At 46.3% G+C, this 23530-nt stretch overlaps 2 protein-coding genes across 18 annotated transcripts in view; one reads left to right on the top strand and one right to left on the bottom strand.

Annotated features, from left to right (window-relative positions):
* The window catches only part of LOC145514579 (uncharacterized), a 168832-nt gene that overhangs the window by 18233 nt on the left and 127069 nt on the right, over positions 1-23530 (bottom strand). For 4 of the 17 annotated variants that reach the window (XR_014060236.1, XR_014060237.1, XR_014060243.1 and 1 more), the window contains 3 exons: positions 21495-21637; positions 7069-7547; positions 334-418 (listed from right to left, as the gene is read on the bottom strand). Coding sequence is in view for 1 of the 17 variants with exons in the window: in XM_081512671.1 (XP_081368797.1) it covers positions 21527-21637 (111 nt within the window). In the remaining 16 variants the exon portion in view is untranslated. Of the gene's footprint in view, positions 1-333; positions 419-2581; positions 2802-4683; positions 7548-10782; positions 11027-11346; positions 11535-12091; positions 13721-14847; positions 15003-17689; positions 19947-20771; positions 21638-23530 lie in introns of those variants that run through there. The other 13 variants (XR_014060241.1, XR_014060239.1, XR_014060233.1 and 10 more) reach the window with 11 other exon arrangements.
* The window catches only part of ZFHX3 (zinc finger homeobox 3), a 296214-nt gene that overhangs the window by 224422 nt on the left and 48262 nt on the right, over positions 1-23530 (top strand). Inside the window, exons 9-11 of the mRNA XM_081512565.1 lie at positions 301-5751; positions 9876-11529; positions 16051-16101. Of these exons, the coding sequence (XP_081368691.1) occupies positions 301-5751; positions 9876-11529; positions 16051-16087 (7142 nt within the window). The 3' untranslated portion in view covers positions 16088-16101. The remainder of the gene's footprint in view (positions 1-300; positions 5752-9875; positions 11530-16050; positions 16102-23530) is intronic.

The following is a 23530-nucleotide window of genomic DNA, read 5'->3' as shown; positions in this document are numbered from 1 at the left end:
TATCCTTTAATTTCTTGAGAAACTGAAATGAACATTGTTTAAAAGACAGATCTGTGTGATGGTATAGGCCTGCTAAGAGTTGAGACTTTCTGTATTTCCTTTTCTTCCTCTCTTCTTCCTGTGTGTCTGCTCATATAGCATGTGCTCTCTGGGGGGGGGGGGGGGGGGGGCTCCGTGGAGAGTGTGTGTCTGCAGGTTGGATGTTTCCCTCATCATCAGATTCTGTGTTCACGAGGCCTTGCCAGGTAGGCAGCTCAAAGCCCTCTTTATCATTGGGCTTGATTTCTATTTTCTTTACAGAAACCTCAGAGGATCTGGGAAAGAACATCTTACCCTCTGCGAGCACAGAACACAGTGGAGATTTGAAACCCTCTCCTGTGGACTCGGGCTCTGTGAGAGAAGACTCAGGCTTCCTGTGCTGGAAGAAGGGGTGCAATCAGGTTTTCAAAACTTCCGCCACCCTCCAGACACACTTCAACGAGGTTCATGCCAAGAGGCCTCAGCTGCCAGTGTCGGATCGCCATGTGTACAAGTACCGCTGCAACCAGTGCAGCCTGGCTTTCAAGACCGTGGAGAAGCTGCAGCTCCACTCTCAGTACCACGTGATCAGAGCTGCCACCATGTGCTGTCTTTGTCAGCGCAGTTTCCGAACTTTCCAGGCTCTGAAAAAACACCTTGAGACAAGCCACCTGGAGTTGAGTGAGGCTGACATCCAGCAGCTTTATGGTGGCCTTCTGGCCAATGGGGACCTCCTGGCAATGGGGGACCCCACCCTGGCCGAGGACCACACCATAATCGTGGAGGAAGACAAGGAGGAAGAGAGTGACTTGGAGGATAAACAGAGCCCGACGGGCAGCGACTCTGGGTCGGTACAAGAGGACTCGGGCTCAGAGCCAAAGAGAGCCCTACCTTTCCGCAAAGGCCCCAACTTCACCATGGAAAAATTCCTGGACCCTTCTCGCCCTTACAAGTGCACCGTCTGCAAGGAATCTTTCACTCAAAAGAACATCCTGCTCGTGCACTACAATTCTGTCTCCCACCTACACAAGTTAAAGAGAGCCCTTCAAGAATCAGCCACTGGTCAGCCAGAACCCACCAGCAGCCCTGACAACAAACCTTTTAAGTGCAACACTTGCAACGTGGCCTACAGCCAGAGTTCCACCCTGGAGATTCATATGCGCTCTGTGCTGCATCAGACCAAGGCCCGGGCAGCCAAGCTGGAGGCGGCAAGCGGCAGCAGCAATGGCACCGGGGGCAGCAGCACAGGCCCCTTGAGCTCCTCCACCCCGAGTCCTGTGAGCACCAGTGGCAGTAACACCTTTACCACCACCAACCCGAGCAGTGCTGGCATCGCTGCAAGCTCCAGCTTACTGAGTCAAGTGCCCGCTGAAAGTGTAGGAATGCCACCCCTGGGGAACCCCATCAGTGCCAACATTGTGTCCCCTGCAGAGCCCAAGGAAGCCAACCGGAAGAAGCTGGCAGACATGATTGCGTCCAGGCAGCAGCAGCAGCAGCAGCAGCAACAACAAGCACAGACACTGGCCCAGGCCCAGGCTCAAGTTCAAGCTCACCTGCAGCAGGAGCTGCAGCAGCAAGCGGCCCTGATCCAGTCCCAGCTGTTCAACCCCACCCTTCTGCCCCACTTCCCCATGACTACCGAGACCCTGCTCCAGCTGCAGCAACAGCAGCATCTCCTTTTCCCCTTCTACATCCCCAGTGCCGAATTCCAGCTCAACCCGGAGGTGAGCTTGCCAGTGACCAGTGGGGCTCTAACGCTGACCGGGACGGGCCCAGGCCTGTTGGAAGACCTGAAGGCCCAGGTTCAGATCCCGCAGCAGGGCCACCAGCAGATGCTGCAGCAGCAGCAGCAGCAGCAGCAGCAGCAGCAGAGCCAGCTCCCTCTGCCCCAGAGTCACTCTGCCCTCCTACAGCCCGGCCAGCACACTGAAAAGAAAAACAAACTGGTCATCAAAGAGAAGGAGAAAGAAAGCCAGAGAGAGAGGGACGGTGCCGAGGGGGGAGAGATCAACTCGGGACCAAAGGAAGCACTGCCCGATGCCTTGAAGGCCAAAGAGAAGAAAGAACTGGCCCCGGGGGTTAGTTCTGAGCCCTCCATGCTCCCTCCACGCATTGCCTCGGATGCCAGAGGAAATGCTACCAAGGCCTTGCTGGAGAACTTTGGCTTTGAGCTGGTCATCCAATACAACGAGAACAAGCAGAAGGTGCAGAAGAAGAATGGGAAGACGGAGCAGGGCGAGAACCCAGAGAAGCTCGAGTGTGACTCCTGTGGCAAGCTGTTTTCTAACATCTTGATTTTAAAGAGTCATCAAGAGCACGTTCATCAAAATTACTTTCCATTTAAACAGCTAGAGAGATTTGCCAAACAGTACCGCGAGCACTACGACAAGCTGTACCCCCTGAGGCCTCAGACCCCCGAGCCTCCACCCCCACCTCCACCCCCACCTCCACCCCCGCTGCCGGCAGCGCCACCCCAGCCAGCATCCACCCCGGCCATCCCCGCGTCGGCCCCACCCATCACTTCACCCACGATCGCCCCGGCCCAGCCGTCCGTGCCACTCACCCAGCTCTCCATGCCCATGGAGCTGCCCATCTTCTCGCCACTCATGATGCAGACGATGCCGCTGCAGACATTGCCGGCCCAGCTGCCCCCTCAGCTTGGACCCGTGGAGCCTCTGCCCGCGGACCTGGCCCAGCTGTACCAGCATCAGCTCAATCCAAGTCTGCTCCAGCAGCAGAATAAGCGGCCTCGCACCAGGATCACGGATGACCAGCTCCGAGTCCTGAGGCAATATTTTGACATTAACAACTCCCCCAGTGAAGAGCAGATCAAAGAGATGGCAGACAAGTCCGGGCTGCCCCAGAAAGTGATCAAGCACTGGTTCAGAAACACACTGTTCAAAGAGCGGCAGCGGAACAAGGACTCCCCTTACAACTTCAGCAATCCTCCCATCACCAGCCTGGAGGAGCTCAAGATCGACTCTCGGCCCCCTTCGCCAGAACCTCAGAAGCAGGAGTACTGGGGGAGCAAGAGGTCTTCGAGAACAAGGTTTACCGACTATCAGCTGAGGGTCCTGCAGGACTTCTTTGATGCCAACGCTTACCCAAAGGACGATGAATTTGAGCAACTCTCTAATTTACTGAACCTTCCAACCCGAGTCATAGTGGTCTGGTTTCAAAACGCCCGACAGAAGGCCAGGAAAAATTATGAGAATCAGGGAGAGGGCAAAGATGGAGAGCGGCGTGAGCTTACAAACGATAGGTATATTCGAACAAGCAACTTGAACTACCAATGCAAGAAGTGCAGCCTGGTGTTCCAGCGCATCTTCGATCTCATCAAGCACCAGAAGAAGCTGTGTTACAAGGATGAGGACGAGGAAGGGCAGGACGACAGCCAGAATGAGGACTCCATGGACGCCATGGAAATCCTGACACCCACCAGTTCTTCCTGCAGCACCCCGATGCCCTCCCAGGCTTACAGCGCCCCAGCACCCGCGGCCAATACGGCATCCTCTGCTTTCTTGCAGCTTCCATCAGAGGCCGACGAGCTGGCCACCTTCAGTGCAAAACCAGAGGCGAGTGATGAGAAACCAAAGCAGGCTGAACCTCCCAGTGCACAGCCGAACCAAACCCAAGAGAAGCAAGGACAACCAAAGGCAGAGCTGCAGCAGCAAGACCAGCCCGAGCAGAAGATGAGCGCTGCCCAGCAGAAGCTCCCGCAGCTGACATCCCCCGCATCAGTACCTACGCAGCCTCCTCCACAGGCGCCGCCCCCTCAGTGCCCCTTGCCCCAGTCGAGCCCCAGCCCCTCTCAGCTCTCCCACCTGCCCCTCAAGCCCCTCCATACGTCAACTCCTCAGCCGCTGGCCAACCTACCTCCTCAGCTAATCCCCTACCAGTGTGACCAGTGCAAGCTGGCATTCCCATCGTTTGAGCACTGGCAGGAGCATCAGCAGCTTCACTTCCTGAGTGCACAGAACCAGTTCATCCACCCCCAGTTCTTGGACAGGTCACTGGATATGCCTTTCATGCTGTTTGACCCTAGTAACCCACTGCTGGCAAGCCAGCTGCTCTCCGGAGCCATACCTCAGATTCCGGCAAGCTCGGCCACTTCCCCGTCAACTCCCACCTCCACAATGAACACTCTGAAGAGGAAGCTGGAGGAAAAGGCCAGTGCAAGTCCTGGAGAAAACGACAGTGGGACGGGGGGAGAAGAACCTCAGAGAGACAAGCGTCTGAGGACAACTATCACACCAGAACAGCTAGAAATTCTCTACCAAAAGTATCTCTTGGACTCTAATCCAACTCGAAAGATGTTGGATCACATCGCGCATGAGGTGGGCTTGAAGAAACGTGTAGTCCAAGTCTGGTTTCAGAACACCCGGGCCCGGGAAAGGAAAGGACAGTTCCGGGCGGTGGGCCCGGCGCAGGCCCACAGGAGGTGCCCTTTCTGCAGAGCACTCTTCAAAGCCAAGACTGCCCTGGAGGCTCATATCCGGTCCCGTCATTGGCATGAAGCCAAGAGAGCTGGCTACAACCTAACTCTGTCTGCAATGCTCTTAGACTGCGATGGGGGACTGCAGATGAAGGGAGATATTTTTGATGGAACTAGCTTTTCCCACCTACCCCCAAGCAGTAGTGATGGCCAAGGTGTTCCCCTCTCACCTGTGAGCAAAACCATGGAGTTGTCTCCCAGGACTCTTCTGAGCCCTTCTTCCATCAAGGTGGAAGGCATGGAAGATTTTGAAAGCCCCTCCATGTCCTCAGTTAATCTAAACTTTGACCAGACTAAGCTGGACAACGATGACTGTTCTTCAGTCAACACAGCGATCACAGATACCACTACTGGAGACGAGGGCAACGCAGATAATGACAGTGCGACAGGAATAGCAACTGAAACCAAATCCTCTTCTGCGCCCAGTGAAGGGTTGACCAAAGCGGCCATGATGGCAATGTCCGAGTATGAGGATCGGTTGTCATCTGGCCTGGTCAGCCCAGCTCCCAGCTTTTACAGCAAGGAATATGACAATGAAGGTACCGTGGACTACAGTGAAACCTCGAGCCTTGCAGACCCCTGCTCTCCAAGCCCTGGTGTGAGTGGGTCAGCAGGCAAATCTGGAGACAGTGGGGATCGGCCCGGGCAGAAACGTTTTCGCACTCAAATGACCAATCTGCAGCTGAAGGTCCTCAAGTCATGCTTCAATGACTACCGGACACCCACCATGCTGGAGTGTGAAGTCCTGGGCAATGACATTGGACTGCCAAAGAGAGTTGTTCAGGTCTGGTTCCAGAATGCCCGGGCAAAAGAAAAGAAGTCCAAGTTAAGCATGGCCAAGCATTTTGGTATAAACCAAACGAGTTACGAGGGACCCAAAACAGAGTGCACTTTGTGTGGCATCAAGTACAGCGCTCGGCTGTCTGTACGTGACCATATCTTTTCCCAACAGCATATCTCCAAAGTTAAAGACACCATTGGAAGCCAGCTGGACAAGGAGAAAGAGTATTTTGACCCAGCCACTGTACGTCAGCTGATGGCTCAACAAGAGCTGGACCGGATTAAAAAGGCCAATGAGGTCCTTGGACTGGCAGCTCAGCAGCAAGGGATGTTCGACAACGCCCCTCTGCAGGCTCTCAACCTTCCTACGGCATACCCAGCGCTCCAGGGCATTCCTCCCGTGTTGCTCCCAGGCCTCAACAGCCCCTCCCTGCCGGGCTTCACTCCATCCAACACAGGTGGGTTCTGCTCTCAGCAATTCTCCCAGGAGTAAAGAGCCACCACACAAAACCTGAGTGCTAGGCAGGTGGGAGGCCCCACGTTCCTAGTTCTCTTAACTACAACAGAATTTCAGGTCCCTTCCACTGAGTCTCCCTAGAGTTGTGGTGTACATGACCTTTCCACTTCCCAGTTCAAGAATGGGGACCCTGGAGTTGGAATGATCTCCTGAAACCATAACCCTGCCTAGTGTTCAGCACAGACCAGGGTGTGTGCTCTGGGCATGAACTGGAGGGTTCTGGTGTACTAGATCCTGGGGTGTTTTTGAGACAGCAGTTTCCATTATGGACCCTTCCACTCAGTCTTTGTGGAAATGCAGATCCCATCTAGAAATCTATTGAAAATATAAAACATTTGAACATCCTAGGTAATTCTCAGTTGTGCCCTCTGGAAGCAGGTTCAAGAGAATTTAAATCAACTCTTTGCTGTCCCCTGAGGTCCTGCCTCCTGTTTCAGAGACCTGCTCTGGCAGGAGAGATGGTACCAGGAAGTAGCTCTCACAGAGTGGAGCCTTACTCCTGGGGTTCCCCTTTGACTCAGAAACATACTGGTGTGTTAGTTTGGGTTTTGGCTGCACCACGTGGCATGTGGGATCTTAGTTCCCTGTCTAGGGATTGAACCCACACACCCTGCAGTGGAAGCATGGAGTCTAATCCACTGGACTGCCCTCTGGTTTCTAAGTAGACTACCTCTGTACTGGAAGGCACCGACCAGGAACTTGTATTGGGCAATGTGGTTCTGAATTATGACGTGTTTTATAGTCGTCTAAACCGAAAATGTTTATTTTTAGGGGTGTTCAATCACCTCTTTGTTTCCTTCTGCCCATTTCCCTTTCTCATGCAGAGTCACATACTTGGTACTCATTTTTCTACCTCACAGGGAGTTCCACAGTTCTTTCTGTGTGCCTCTCTTGCTCCTCCTCCTCCTCACTCCTCACCCGTCTTCTCTGGACCCAGCTGTCTTTCCTAAATTGGACCCTCACCTCTAGGATCCTGTGAGGCTTAGCACGAGTTAGTAAGTCCCCCACAGCCTGTATTGACCAGTGCACATTCGCCAAAGCAGAGCCCCTCAGTGTGCCTCCCCACCTTCGAAACATCCCAGTTCCCAGGGGCTCTAGTGGTTCAGCTGCTTCCCAGAGTGGCCCTGCTTTCTGGTTGAATTAAATCCAAGTTTTATAATTTTGGCAGTGTTCTTACAGGACATGAAGCTACCTCATTCCTATCCCACTTTCTTATCCTAAGAGAAGAAAGCATTAAGATGTAGAAGTTGCTGCTTACCTGTGTTGACAAGTAGTGTCACAGGATGATGATAAGAGTCAGCTAGACGTAAGCCAGGAAACAGGCGATGGGAAGTGGCTGAGTACTGAACTACTCCCGCAGCCTGGGACCTTGGCAGAGGGGCTTGGGAAGGCCCAACATTTCATAATAATGAGAAAGAATTAGAATGTCTGATCTGTTCCCCTTGTTTTACAGATGAGAAAACTGAGGCCCAGAGAGGTCAAGACCACTCAGCAAGCTAGGGCAGGAGCCAGAGCTCCCGCCCAGGCCTCCAGGTTCCCAGTGCTATGTACTGTACTCCTTCCACAGCACCCAATATGAGCCAGTCAGTCAACGGGTATATGCTTAGTGCTCCTCAGGTTCTGATCACTTACAGTGGACTCCAGGTAGGAAGATATGCTTAACTTAATCATTCAAGGCAGCCAGGCATGCCCCAGTTACCACCACCGACTGAACCACAGCTCCCAGGAGTACTGCATCTGGAATTAGGAAAGAAAGGAGTATGTCAGGCCCAATGGTAAGCTCTTTCCATGACCTTCCATTTCCTCCCCACACTTATCTACTGTGGAAAGCTGAGGTTCCAAGCATCACATGGCAGACATGTCAGCCACAGTCCACATTGCATCAGGAGTGGACTCAGTCACTCCAGGAGTATGTGACTCAGCCTCAGGGGGGTGAAGTGGCTTGTTTTGTTCTGACCTTACAGATGCGAAAACCAAAGCCACAGGATTATTGTGAGAATGTACTGAGCTACTTTACTAAGTAAACAAGCCTAGGGCAGAGCCTGGTAAATAGCAGAGGTTCAGTACTTGTTCCTTAAAATTGAATCTCTTTTGTCCTGTCAGTTCTTCTCTGGGAGCCTGGTGCCATAGGGACGGGGCAATCAGGAAGCATTTCTTCTCTGCCCTGCTGAGCACCTGGCTCCGGCTGTAGCTCCAACCTAAAACCTAGAGCAAGCCTGTTGCCTCGAAGTAGACAGAGCCATGTCGCGAGTGTACAATTCATTATCTGGTCTGTCTCGGCCTTATTTGTGCTACCTTAACTAACAAACCTTTACTTGGTTTTCCTAGTGAAACACATCTTCTCCTCTGATTTTGGTCCCTTAACTGCATTCAGGAAACTGGATGACTTACTCTCAGCCGTCCCTTTCTGTCATTTGGAAGCATCAGTTAATGACGTCATGTCATGCTGAGGGAAGCGTCCTCCTCGCGATCCCAAAGTTAATGCATGTTTTTCTGGGATTGGCAGCTGGAGGCAACCTTGTTCCCCTCACCTGAAATTCGAGGGTTTTTAATGCAGTGTGATAGCCCAGGGAACCCTATACCACTGGAGCCAGGAATCAACATTGTCTTCACCTGGGTCTGGCCTTCAGGAATGTTTCCTCTCATGAAGACAGTGACTTGTTTGGAACCCCCCACCCCAACTTTCTTGCTGAAGGTGGTCCAGACGAAGAGAAGGGATGCCTACCGTCTAGTGTCTTGGGTGTGGTCAGTGCTGTCCTCCACCACTTCGCTAGTCTACATGAACCAGCAGCAGCCTTCCATCACCCTGGAACAGAAGTCTCAAACCAGGAGATGACTTAAGGGTCAGGGAGAATGGCAGTCTCTAGGCTCGGTGAAGGCTTTACAGGTGTGGTAGGTTAGGCCTGAGTGTGACTGAGAATGCAGCTCTACCCTACATGGGCCTAGTGCCATGGCCTGCCACCCATATGCAGTGGGGCCTAGGTTGTGATGTGTCAGGAACTGCTGGTGCCAGCAGTTTGGGCTGTTCCATTTCTGACATTGCTTTTCCCTCTTCCTGTGTCTGGTTTCCAAACCTTCCTGTCAACCAAATAGGGGCAGGAGAAGAAAATGCTCATTTTTCCATTGGACTCCAGAGTCCTACTCCTAGATGGTCATATTTTTCAACAGATTTGTTAAAGTAGGTCAGCTGAGTCAATGCAGTGGCTCTGTTTACCTTGAATGGATTGTTTTCATTTCTTCCCCTTCTTCCTCCTTTCTCTGCCTCCTAACACATCTATTCAGCGGCAGCAGTGGAGGTCACATGTGTAGAGCCTGTTGTGTTTATTCATGTGGTCTTCGTGCCTGACTGGGTTTCTTGCTTTTGTTCTCATCTCCATACTGTACTGCTCCTACACAGCTTTTGATGAAGACCATTGGTTCAAATGGGTCCCAGCTGGCAACATCTAGTCTGAGGGCCTCCAGACTAATTGACTTGGGCAGAGTAAATGGAAAGGCTTCCCTGGTGGTTCAGTCATAAAGAATCTGTCTGCCAATGCAGGAGACGCGGGTTTGATCCCTGGGTTGGGAAGATCCCCTGGAAAAGGAAATGGCAATCCACTCCAGTATTCTGGCCTGGGAAATCCCATGAACAAAGGAACTTGGTGGGCTATAATCCATGGGGTTGCAAAGAATCGAACACAACTTAGCGACTAAGCAACAGAGCGAATGGTAGCTGGGAGCGTGGCAAAGAAAATATGACCCAGTGGGATGGGTGTGGCACGTTGGGCAGGAAGTTGTTTAGCTGATAGGGACAGTATGGGAGCTGACCCAGGGTGGGGTCTGATAGGGACAGTATGGGAGCTGACCCAGGGTGGGGTCCGGATTAAAATACAGGTTGGCTAACCCTGGGCCTGGTGAGAAAGCTCTGCTGAAAATGTTAAATCAACAGAGAGGATCCTTTAAATTCAAACTCTGAGCTCTTAGACCCTGTGCCAGTGACACAGATGCAACTGCCCGAGCAAAACCTCCCAAGCTTCAGCCTCACCACCCAGACTGACATGTGACTTCTGTCTCCATTGCTTTCAGCTTTAACGTCTCCTAAACCGAACTTGATGGGTCTGCCCAGCACAACAGTTCCTTCCCCTGGCCTCCCCACATCTGGATTACCAAATAAACCGTCCTCAGCATCGCTGAGCTCCCCGACCCCAGCACAAGCCACCATGGCGATGGCCCCTCAGCCAGCCCCCCAACCCCAGCAGCAGCAGCAGCCACAGGTGCAGCCACCACCGCCAGCAGCCCAGCCACCACCCGCACCACAGCTCCCGCTGCAGCAGCAGCCGCAGCAGCGCAAGGACAAAGACGGTGAGAAGGTCAAGGAGAAGGAGAAGGCACACAAAGGGAAAGGGGAACCCCTGCCTGTCCCCAAGAAGGAGAAAGGAGAGGCCCCCACGGCGGCCGCAGCCACGCTCTCAGCACCACTGCCCACCATGGAGTATGCGGTGGACCCTGCGCAGCTGCAGGCCCTGCAGGCGGCCTTGACTTCAGACCCCACGGCGTTGCTCACGAGCCAGTTCCTCCCTTACTTTGTACCAGGCTTCTCTCCTTACTATGCCCCCCAGATCCCCAGTGCCCTGCAGAGCGGGTACCTGCAGCCAATGTATGGCATGGAAGGCCTGTTCCCCTACAGCCCTGCGCTGTCGCAGGCCCTGATGGGGCTGTCCCCGGGCTCCCTGCTGCAGCAGTACCAGCAATACCAGCAGAGTCTGCAGGAGGCCCTCCAGCAGCAGCAGCAACGGCAACTACAGCAGCAGCAGCAAAAAGTGCAGCAGCAGCAGCCCAAAGCAAGCCAAACCCCAGTCCCCCCTGGGGCTGCTTCCCCAGACAAAGACCCTGCCAAAGAATCCCCCAAACCAGAAGAGCAGAAAAACGCACCCCGTGAGGTGTCCCCCCTCCTGCCGAAACCCCCTGAAGAGCCAGAAGCAGAAAGCAAAAGTGCGGACTCCCTCTACGACCCCTTCATTGTTCCAAAGGTGCAGTACAAGTTGGTCTGCCGCAAGTGCCAGGCGGGCTTCGGTGACGAGGAGGCGGCGAGGAGCCACCTGAAGTCCCTCTGCTTCTTCGGCCAGTCTGTGGTGAACCTGCAAGAGATGGTGCTTCACGTCCCCACGGGCGGCGGCGGCGGTGGCAGCGGCGGCGGCGGTGGCGGCTCGTACCACTGCCTGGCGTGCGAGAGCGCGCTGTGTGGGGAGGAAGCTCTGAGTCAACATCTCGAGTCGGCCTTGCACAAACACAGAACAATCACGAGAGCAGCAAGAAACGCCAAAGAGCACCCTAGTTTATTACCTCACTCTGCCTGCTTCCCCGATCCTAGCACCGCATCTACCTCGCAGTCTGCCGCTCACTCAAACGACAGCCCCCCTCCCCCGTCGGCCGCCGCCCCCTCCTCGTCCTCCGCTTCCCCCCACGCCTCCAGGAAGTCTTGGCCGCAAGTGGTCTCCCGGGCTTCGGCCGCGAAGCCCCCTTCTTTTCCTCCTCTCTCCTCATCTTCAACGGTTACCTCAAGTTCATGCAGCACCTCAGGGGTTCAGCCCTCGATGCCAACAGACGACTATTCGGAGGAGTCTGACACGGATCTCAGCCAAAAGTCCGACGGACCGGCGAGCCCGGTGGAGGGTCCCAAAGACCCCAGCTGCCCCAAGGACAGTGGTCTGACCAGTGTAGGAACGGACACCTTCAGATTGTAAGCTTTGAAGATGAACAATACACACAAATGAATTTAAATAAAAAAATTAATAACAAACCAATTTCAAAAATAGACTAACTGCAATTCCAAAGCTTCTAACCAAAAAAAAAAAAAAAAAAGAAAAAAAAGAAAAAGCGTGGGTTGTTTTCCCATATACCTATCTATGCCGGTGATTTTACATTGTTGTCTTTTCTTTTTTTCTCTTTTAATATTAAAAAGAAAAAACCCTTAACCCTGTTACATTGTATCCTTTTGAAGGTACTATTGGTCTGGGAAACAGAAGTCCACAGGGCCTCCCTATGTCTTTGGAGCTTAAACCCCTTGTATATTTGCCCCTTTCCAATAAACGCCCCACGTCGATAGCACAGAGGAGCCCGGCATGCACTGTATGGGAAAGCAGTCCACCTTGTTACAGTTTTAAAAAATTTCTTGCTATCTTAGCATTCAGATACCAATGGCTTGCTAAAAGAAAAAAATGTAATGTCTTTTTATTCTCAGGTCAATCGCTCACACTTTGTTCTGTTTTCAGAATCATTGTTTTATATATATTATCTTTTGGTTTTTTTTGTTTTGTTTTGTTTTTTTATTTTTGTTCCAGAAAAGATTTTTTGTTTTGTTAATTTAAAAACGGGCAGAAAGTATTTGAGAAAAACAATGTGAACTGCTTTAGCTTTCTGGGGATTTTAAGGATAGCTTTTCTGCTGAAGCCAATTTCAAGGGGAAAAGTTAAGCACTCCCACTTTCAGAGAAAAAAAAAAACCCACACAGAGTGTTGAGGACTTGTAGCTTAAAAGAAATAAGTTTTAAAAACTGACTTTCTGTATTTATGATAGATATGACCATTTTTGGTGTTGAGTAGATTGTTGCATTGGAAATGAACTGAAGCAGTATGGTAGATTTAAAAGGAAAAAAAAAAAAACCTTTTGTGTACATTTAGCTTTTTGTATGGTCCAGCTGACAGCTCCTCATTTGATGTTGTCTTGTTCATTCTTAGCAGATAGATTGCAATCCGTTGATTCGCCTAAGCTTTTCTCCCCTTTGTCCCTTAATTCCACTTTGTCTTTCCTCCTCCCACCCAATAATCTCCCATTTAAGGTAGCTGCCTTCATTTCTTAGAGGGTAGCTGCAGAATTATTTTATAAAACTAAAGAAAGAATTTCAAAGGGTTCTAGGGGTCATTAGGATCCTCACAGATTATTTTTGGTTGGGGAGTTGAAACTTTTTAAAGGCATATAATTCTAGTTATCTACGTCTGTTAGCCTTGTACATTTAGTTTTTATTTATCCTTCTTTTGGTTTTTCTTTTCACTCAATTTTCCCTCTCCTTGTTTGGTAGATGCTTCAAATATTCTTTTCCTAAACTAAAGCATTCGTTTCGGTTTATGTAATTGGGCTGTGTGCTTTTCTTTTCTAAAAAAGTTTTTGGTTAGGGGTTTGGTTTCTGTGTTTTTGTTTTGTTTTCTTTCCTCTCTCAGAAAAAGAAATTTCATGCTTTAAATAAAATCCAAAGACACACCCTTTCACTGCTGAGGCAGAAAAAAGGGAAAGGGTTCTTGTTACTTGAGAATTTGTTTCTGATTTAAACAAACAAGACTTAGTTTAATAAAAGAAAGAGTAAAACAAAAGATTCCCAGGTTGTTATGTGCTTCTTCTGCAAGCAGAGAGGCAACTGTTAATGAAATTCCATATACCAAAAGACACATTTTTCACTTCAAAGTTTTGTCCTTGCGTTAGGCAGTCTGAGCAGTGAGTGATCCAGAGCGCAGCCAACAAAGAAGCAGATAGCACTTGTACGTACAGAGAGCAAAAAAGGAACCGTGTGTGAGGCACTTGTGTTTATGTTAATATCCATATTCCTGTAACACGCAACACAACGCAACATACACCCTTTCTCATCTTACAAAAAAGAGCGGTCTGAACTTTGAAAGGAAAACTTTGTGCTGCTATAACATAGATTTTGGAGACAAATAGATGCTTTGCTGTTTCACTTTCATAGCCAAACATCAACCGAAAGAATCTCCCCTTACCCCGAAAGTTGAAGTCCTTCTCCTTTTCATTCTCTTCCTTATGTTTCAAAAGGGAACTTTGAAGACTGTGAATGCAGGTTCCATCTGGTCACCTTTTGGGCTTCTTTGCCCAGTGCGGAAGCCACTCATCGACTTTGCAAAAAGACTGGAGCATTCCAAGATCTGAAAATGGATTTCTTTTTTTCTTTTTCTTTTTTAGCCGGGACTATTTTATTTTTATGAATTTGTTTTAGTTTAATGAAAGAGTAGATCCTGAACTGTTGTATATATATTTCTAACTAGGCTGATTGATGCACAGTGCAAATTCCTTTTTTAATTTTTTAAGTAGAAATACTAAAGAATACCATCTAACTATTCATACCAGTATCCAGTTGTAGCATAAGGTGTCAAAAACAAGTACGCAAAATATTTGCTGTTTTAGCAAGCTGTTTCTTTTGACAAGAATTCTTGTATTTCTCCCTGTGTTTGAGATGAACATTTTTAAATTTTGAAGTTGTACAGTTTTGTTTTCCATTATTTTATCTTGTTTGTAACTCTATGAAATATATATATATATTTTTTGCCATTTAACTGTTGTATGTTACTCTGTGTCTGTATCATATAGAAGAAAAATTGTTTGTTTTTGTTTTTGGTTCTCTATGTGATACCAATTAACAATTTAACACTAGCTTTACCTATCAAATTCTGCTAGGTCTTTTCTGAAAACTTTGTTTTTAAAAATGATAACTGCTTGGTAATAGTGCAATTTCTACCCCTTTTTCTCCCCCCTCAACTTTAAGTTCATTTCCTTGTAATTTTGCCACCTTCTCCCCAATGGCTTTTTTTTTTGAGCTACTATGCCATCCTCCCTCTGTGAGGCAGAGTGACTGTCAGTGTTTTGGTATGCCATGCCTCGACCTGTGGGTGTGTTTGGCAACAGCAAGGTGGTTGGGTAGAATGGCTAAGCCTGCTTCCGCCCACCAATGTTCCCCAGAGGGGTTATGTGAGTGTTTCAACCTGGAGTGGGTTGCACGCTTAATGCTTTCCTCTACAACTGTACCACCCACGTGTATGTTCATTCAAAAAGAAAAAATAATTCTCAGCATTAACCCAGAAGTAGCAAAGCAGTCAGTGATGGTGAAGCTTAGAGGTCAGACATGAGCTAGTTGATGTTTGCGGGCTGACATCCACCATGGCTGTGACCAGAATCATTTACAAAGCATGAATTCACTACAATGCTCAACTGTTTAGACTGGTCTCACTCAGAGAATTTACTCCTGTAGGTAGCTGAATAGGATATCTCAACTCACTTTTAAAATTAGTTCTTCACCTCCATTAACACTTCATATTTTGGTTGGTTGTTTTTTTTCTTTCCACAGTGTGGGTTGGTGCTGGGCACCATTCAGTCACAGCACCAAATGCGCCCACAGAATGGGAGTTATTTCTTCCATCCTCTAAAAAGAAACTTAAGAAGGAAACACACACACGGAAAAGTTTAATAAATCTAGGAAGTTTTTTTTTTTTAATTAAAAGCTATTTAAAGATATGAATGTGGCCAAAGTTTTACACAATTGAAAATAAAGTAAAACAGACGGCATGTGTTTAAACCTGAGTTTATCAGGCATGGCAGGAAGTTGTAGAAGAGAGAGGCAGTGACCCAAGCCAGTGCACTTGATGTTCATGGACATATATTTTTTTTAAATAATAAATTAAATTAAAACATTTTAAATAGAAGCATAAATTGAGTTGGTTGGTTGTTGGCGCTGAGATACTGCCCACTGTGAAACAAAGTTTGACTAGTTTTTTTGTTTATTTACTTTCTTCGGGGGGGGAGGGGGGCAAGTTTGGGTAGGAAAGAAAGCATACATGAACGTGACCCTGAGGTGAAGAGGTATATGAACAGCCTTTGCAATGTACAAAAAAACAAAAAAAAAAAAACAAAAAAAAAAATAGAGCAAGTGAAACCAAAAATGACGTTCTTGGTGTTTTTCTATAATGTAGTCTTGTTAGCTTTTTTGTTACTGTAACAATGCTGATCTCGAACTGTACCAAAATACATGGAGACTAACAGAACCACATGGAACTTTCAAACTGAAAAAAATTTGTCACAAAAACTTTGTTGTCATAGTTAAGTTGATTGTAGATGGTAATTGAATATACTCCTTTGAAAATATTTCATCAAGTATGTTTCCTGCTCATTGTGATACATTAAAAAAATATGAGCAAAAGTTCTTGTCTCTGTCACCAGATTTTGTGTGTGTGTGAGAGAGGCTGATAATTGATCCTGAGGTTGTGTGAGCAAGGACACTTACTCCAGGATACACAAGCTCTTTGGTATTTCTGAGTGTCCTTGTCTCTCCTGGCACTTATGAAGGTGCAGGAAGTGTTGGTGATGGAGCTGACTAGTTTATTTCCTTGAGAAGGGTAAGCGTGACAGCTTGGATGATATTTGGCCGCAAAGAGTCCTAATAGCATTGATACTTGTAATTCACATGTTTATATGCAAATTTTAGGTACCTGGGACAACAACAAGCAAGGAAGTTTTGCTGATGGCGAGGAAAGAGGTAAGATGAACTTCTCTGAAATGGGAATCAGATCCACTGTTTACAACGCAAGGAGACACAAAGTGAGTTGAATTAAATGAATGATTGACTACATTTACCTTTCCTAGCAAAGGGTTTTAAAACTCTGTTAGAGTAGAATTTGAGATAAGAACAGTCTTCAAAACAGTAATAGCACTAGTAATTCCTATATACAAGAGGAAATTTGGCCCTCTTATCAACCCCCCCACCCTTTCCAGCAGAAAAAGGGTGAAATTCATTAATAAGGAGTACATCCAAAATCAGACCTAAAGGCCCTTCCACTCATCTCTAATTTATAGCCAAAGCCCGTAAATAATTTACACAACTCTAGCAGTGGGCCTGGATGGCACTGCAAGAGAGCTGTCTTCTTGCAAGGTCTGCAGCATCTGTCCTCAGCCAACAAGGGTTTTTTCCTACACCAGGAGTTGAACTATGAAACCTGCTTCTATTGGCTCAGACAGCCATTGTCTACCAAGTCTTTTTTCTTAGTTCCTAACACAGGCATTCAAGAAGCAGCAGTGACCCTATTAACTCAACATCTCAAAGAATCCTACAATGGGTACAGGCAGCACTAGGAGAAGCCGGTTCCCTCACTGGTAGCTGGAACCTCTGTGCCAAGCAGGTAGTATCACTGTCCCTAAGGAAACCCTGCTCTTTCTCCAGGCACTGTACTTTCTGCTGGGTGTTCCTTCAGAGCCACATGGCTTCCATCTTAGTATGTGTTCTTGGCACACAGTTAGGTCACTGATCTTTCTTCTGACCCCACAGAAAGGTACATACAGCATGATAAAAACTGTTCAAACCCAAAGCCATGTCTGCCTTCCTAGGCTATAATTATTTTAAGATCTGGCAGGATCACACTGAAATGTTTTAAATGGAACTAGTTTTGCAGTGAGGTTTTTGCTGCTTCAGCTCTTTGCAGGAAGGTGACTACAATTCAAATTCTTAAGATAAATTATTACTAAGAAAATAAGACAAAACCTTGGTGATGGTTAGGCCCTTTGTATCAGAAAAACCTCTAAGCACCTAAATTACATTGAGAGAGGGCTGGGTAAGGAGGGACTCCTCCTGTTACTAGAAAAGTTTTACAGAGAAAGGAAAAGAGGTCTTTCAATCTGGCTTCAAGATCATGCTCATATGGATATTAATCTACTTGGAATTAACAGTTTTCCCCCTGGAAAATGTGAAATGGCAACATCCTAGAATGGCTGATGTGTGTTAGTCGGGTAGCTGTTTCTAATTTTGCTTTAAAGAAATGTCTGTAGTGCCTAGCTCCTGGTATAGACTAATGACCTTACAAATCTCACTTTTATCAAGTTTAGACTTTAAGTTACAAGAGCACGAGCAGTTTAAGAGTCGAGCTGAAGGATGAGAAGTCTGTACCTGCTGCTCTGCTCTGTAGCCTTAATTATAGGACAGACATGCCCGCTCAGTCTCTGTATATTACTGCTGGGTGTGGACCAGCAAGGCTCTGGCAAAACTTGCAAAATTAGTGCTCTCGGGGCCATTAAAGTAGCCAAAGCTTTCCATTATCTTTATTTCATAGCAAAGATGGTGGGTATATTTCTTCCTTCTTTTTTTTTTTTTTTTTTTTCAGAGAGAGGCATATATTTTTTAAATGTCTTAGCCAATTATCGTAGATTCTTCTCAAGCTATCTTCTGGAGTTTTTAAATTCCAGATACAAAAAAATTGTTCTTTATCCTTTATGACTGCTTCATTTCTTATCTGTATGGAACAAAGAGACTGTTTAATCCAATTTAGGGATCTCTTATTAATATAAGAATGAAAGCTTTTGAATGAACTGTTTTACTCTTGGGGCAAGATCCTCTGGCCTGAGAAATGAGTGCTAAGAAACAACAAAGCACAGCGTATGAGAATGGCAGACACTCTCCGTCTCTGTAACACTGAAAGCTGCTTACTACACTCACACTTCTTTGCCCTCCAGCACAGCCCCCTGGTGCATCACTACTGTTTCTTAGACCCCCTCTGTAACCCCTTCTGTTGGCATGGCACTTAAAATACATTGTGAAGGTTTGCAAAATTACTTCTTGCTTGTTCCTCAAAGTGATCTATAAAGTAGGCAAAGTGGGTGACATCAATGCCAGGTGTTCAGGATGGTGAAGGAGTGAGGGGAGAAGGCACTGACCATGTGTTCAGTCTCTGTCCTGTGTTCCTCCTCCCTCCACAGTTCGGAGAGAGGTTGAGAGAGCAGGAGTCAGTCCAACGGGCTTCACCATTGTGACCTGGATGGCATCACTTACTCCCAGTAATATGAGGATAAGGGTACCTGCTTCATAGGCTTCTTGTGAAGGTTAAATAAGTTAATATCCATAAAATGCTTCAGACCCTGCCTGGTGCATACTCAGTGCTGAGTATCTGTTGCTCCTATCATTGTCAGTATTAACTCTCCACTTGTTTGCTGTAGATCCCTTGGAATCACAGCTCTCTAACTCTTGCTTTACTTCAAGAGTGTGGGGACTGCAATCCCATCAAGCCTTTGCTTGATGCATGTTTACAGCTGATATGTCTCTGTCTGTACATATCTCAGAGGGCATAGAGAGTTTTCAGGGTGTTTCTGCCCATGAGTTGTACAGGAGGACTGTACTGAGTCTGCGCTTCATTCTCTCCATACCCAGCTTCTAGTGATTAATGAGGTCACAGAAAAGGATGGCTTGTAGTTTGCTTCTGTTTGCCAGAATAGGCATTCCTGCCTCGCCATGCTGGTGGGCCAACAGCTTAAATGTCTGGGGTTACAGAGACAGACTAGAGGCAACGGAATAGGTTCTCACAACTTTCCCACTGCCATTGCCTTTTTTGAGGTGGTTTGAATACACAGGTTGGGAGCAGCAGTATCTAAAATGAGACTGTGAGAGTAAATGAATCGTACATGAAACAAAACTGAAAAAGGAAAGCACCAAAGTAATGCAGCGAGATCTTTCCAGCCCAAAACACAGGAAGAGCTTTTAAAAAAAGACTATTATTCTAGTAACCAGCAAAATAAACATCAGGAAGAAGCATGCGAACAACTGAGTAAAAACTACACTAGCACAGAGAAAAGGCTTGAGTAGACTATTTCCACGATAGCCTCTACATATATGAACTCCTCAGGGACACAGGTCTTAGGAAGCTATGGCTCTGTGAACCTTCTCCATTTTTAGTCAGAAACAGTGATGGTATTGGAAATAAGATTGCTGATATTGGTATGAGAGGGCTGGTAAAGGCTATGGTGGATGGCTGGTGAGCCATTTTCTCTTTTCTCTGAGAATAACAACATATAAATGAAGCTTTGGTATACTGCCTGTAGATAGGACATTATACAGTATCTGCTTTGATTTCTTTGTTATATGGTTCTAAGTTTGATTTTTGAATAGTTTTCAAAGTCTGATTTGTAATCAGTTGAACTTATTTGTTTCTTTCAACAGTGTAAAGATGGTGTTCCACTGTTGCCTCATTTGAATTGTTGCCAGTAGGAAATCTGCTGCCATCCTTATTTTTAATGTACTTTTTGTTCTCTAGATGAACCCTCTACAGGGCAGGAATAGAGACACAGACGTAGAGAATGGACTTGTGGACACAGGAGGGGAAGAAGAGGGTGAGACGAAGTGAGAGAGTAGCACTGACATACATACACGATCATGTCTAAGAGACAGCTAGTGGGGAGATTTTTCTCTGTACCACTGGTTGTGCTTTGGTGTAGTTTTAGTTATGTCTCTGTGCTTGGGATTTGTGGGAGCTTCATGTACCTGTGAAGTACTGCTGCTGCTGCTGCTGCGTCGCTTCAGTCATGTCCGACTCTATGCGACCCCATAGACAGAAGCCCACCAGGCTCCGCTGTCCCTGGGATTCTCCAGGCAAGAACACTGGAGTGGGTTGCCATTTCCTTCTCCAATGCATGAAAGTGAAAAGTGAAAGTGAAGTTGCTCAGTCGTGTCCGACTCTTCTACTTTTTGTCAAAATTGTAAATTCTTCAAACATTTTTCAAATCTTTTTTCTATCTCTTTCCCTCCTTCTCTCCTTCACCTTCAGGGATTTCAATTATATATGCATTAGGTCATTTGAAGTTAACTCATAGCTTACTGCGGAGAAGGCAATGGCACCCCACTCCAGTACTCTTGCCTGGAAAATCCCATGGATTGAGGAGCCTGGTGGGCTGCAGTCCATGGGGTCGCTAAGAGTCGGACACGACTGAGCGACTTCACTTTCACTTTTCACTTTAATGCATTGGAGAAGGAAATGGCAACCCACTCCAGTGTTCTTGCCTGGAGAATCCCAGGGATGGGGGAGCCTGGTGGGCTGCCATCTATGGGGTTGCACAGAGTTGGACACGACTGAGGTGACTTAGCAGCATAGCTTACTGAGACTCTGGTCTGGTGAGGTTACTTTTTCATTGGCAAGGTGTGGGGGCAGGGTACTCTACTCTGTGCGCTTCCCGTCCTCCTACGGTGGCTCCTACAGGGAACAAATGTGCTTCATTTTTGATCTTTCATGTCTCAACTTCAATTTCTGAACATATCAGTAACAATAATTGTTTTACTGTCATCCTCAGCTAATCCTAAGATGTGTGTAAGTTCTAAGTTGGTTTGATTATTTTCCTCATTATGAATTGTGTTTTCTTGCCTCTTTACAAGACTAGTAATCTTTGATTGGATACCAGTTATTGTATATTTTACCTTGTTGGGTGCTAGACATTTTTGTGTTCCTATAAACTTCCAGTTTGTTCTGAGATGCCCTTATGGTATCTAAAACCAGTCTGAGGGATTTCCCTGGTGGTCTGTGTCTAAGACTCTAAACTCCTATTGCAGGGGGCCCGCGGTGGATCCCCGGTCAGCGAGCTAGATCCCACATGCCACAACAAAGATCGAAGATCCCACATGCTGCAACTAAGGGTTTATACGCCACAACCAAAGATCCCACATGCAACTAAGACCTGGCACAGCCAAATAATTATTAAAGAAAAAAAAACAGTTCATCCCTTCAAATCTTTTGTGTAAGTTTTGTTGGGCAGGACCAGAATACTAATCAAGGGCTAATTATTCCCCATTACTGAAGGAGGACACTTCTGAGATCTCTGCTCAAACGTTCCACAAACTTTTCCCCACCCTGTATGTGCATCAGGTGCTGTTCCCTCTTTTGAGCTGGTTCTTTCCCAACCTGAAGTAGTTTGCTAACATGCATACGTAATGAGGACCCTGTGAAGATCTCCAGAGGTCGCTTCTCTGGTACTCTGTCCTTCAAATTCTAACTGCCTCGGTTTCCCTAGACTTACCTTTCTCTCAGCTCAGGGTATCTGCTGGGTTCCACCTATATTCCTCACCTTGTGTTGCAGGCTGGAAACTCTCTTAAGGTGGTAAGATGAGATAATCAAAGGGCTTACCTTGTTTCTCCTCTCCCAGGGATCACTGTTCTTCACTGTGTGGTGTCTGGAGTCTCAAGAACCATTCTTTCATCAATTTTGTCTTGTCTTTTTAGTTGTTTCAGCTGGGAAAGGTACATCTGATTGCTACTGCTCCATCTCAGCTGAAAGCAGAAGTCAAGTTTAGTTTTTAGACAGTGTGTAAGAATTCTGTGTAACTTTCTAAGTTGTTACCTGTGTTTATGAAATTTCCCAAAAGGTCTGAACTAACTTAGGAGTCTGATCTCCCCAACAGACTTCCCTGGACATGACAGATGCTGACTTACTCTTAGAATCAAAGGTTGCAACTACTTCATCCTTTTGCTTAATTATGTGATGGGGGTTAGAAGAAAGGTAGGTAAATGCATAATTGTAGCCACTTTTTACCTTGCCATAATGCCACATCAGAGTGGGAAAACCACTTCCTAGGTTTTAAAGTTGTAAGTCAGCCCATGGAGCAGAGGTATTACTGACAGTAAAAACACTATTTCAGCTCTTCTCCCTTGATATAAGGGTTATCACTATTCATAAAGTTATTTCCAGTCTTAGAAAAAAAGCACTTTCATTTCAATGACATCTTTCACACAAATAATTTTTCAGGCTAACCAAATGTGGCTCAAGGAAATCAATTAATGTGGAAGTATGATTCTCACTCTGAGATGAATTCATTGCGCTAAGTAATACAGAAGAAAGATAAAAATCAGGCTTCAGCAGACACTAGTCATTCTTGCTAAAGTCAAATCATGTTTTTATGTTTACTATTTTGACAGAAATTTTATCTTACTTAAATTGGGAATACAATAATACATCCATGATAAATGAAAAGCTTCAAGTGTTAACTCATGACCTGCTTTTAAAAATTCAAGATTTGTTTCAGGGTACTTTTCCCACTATACTTATCTGCAGATAATCTGCTCCACTAACCAGTCCACCTTCAAAGCACACCCTGTACTCTTCCCTCTATATTTAAAGGCTTAGCTACTGTCATTCACTCCATGACACCTATGTCATCACATCTGTCCTGTCCCTTTTCTGACCCCTCACAGCAGCATATGCCTTGTGTGGCACTGATTTGTGTAGGTATAAATGTAGATGGCCTGCTAGCCTACATTTACGATTTGAATGACCAACTAAATGAATTAAAGAATGAAGCAAAGGGTATTCATCCTCATCTTCATCCTCATCCTTCAGCTTCATGGGAGGCAAGGTCTCAAATGAGTGAGTACAGACATTAATAGAATTGTATAAAATGAGGATGGAAAAATTCAAAATTTTTTCAGTCCCCAAACTTTCTGAAAAGTAAAAGGAGAGGGACATTTTTCAGCACAGAGAAATGGAAAATAGAAATCTTTTTTTTTAAAAAAATTAGGCTGGACAGGATAAAAACTATACTAGACAAATGGTTTTTCTAGGAGAGAAAATAATTGCAGTTAAAAAAAACAGTCTAGGAATTTGGAAGAACTAGTTGAAACCCTTTGTATCTTTGTCTCCAAACTGAAGAGTGGTATTAAACAGTTGTTTGAAAGGAGTTACAAGGTTTTGTTTTTTTAAGTAAATGCAAATGTTAATAGAATATTTGAAAGCTAGGCCTCACCCCAAACCTGGAAAAAAAATTAGAATATAATCCTAATAGAGTTAGATAATTATGAAATTTCAAATTTGTTTTCAGTTTTTGCTACCTGGCTTTTCTGGTTGATTCATTAGAAAAAAAGATGCATAGAATATTTTTTATGATTTTCTATCTGTAAAAATCTCATACTCGTACTGATATTTCCATGCGTCATTCATGTATAAGTGCAATAGAAAGAAGATGAGTACAGAAAAAAGAAATGCAGACTTCCAGAACTCCATTTAATGAGCTGAGGCACCCCTCTTAACTTTGAAGACTATTTTGTTATCGAAGAGCTAACCATGCGTGCTTGCTCAGTCGCCTCAGTCGTGTCCGACTCTCTGCGACCCCATGGATTATAGCCCACCAGGCTCCTCTGTCCATGGAATTCTCCAGGGAAGAATACTGG

This window comes from Giraffa tippelskirchi, chromosome 7, assembly GCF_054371585.1.
Source record: "Giraffa tippelskirchi isolate mGirTip1 chromosome 7, T2T-mGirTip1v1.2.pri, whole genome shotgun sequence".
Lineage (NCBI taxonomy): Eukaryota > Metazoa > Chordata > Mammalia > Artiodactyla > Giraffidae > Giraffa > Giraffa tippelskirchi.
This window is presented reverse-complemented; position numbering and strand designations above follow the sequence as displayed.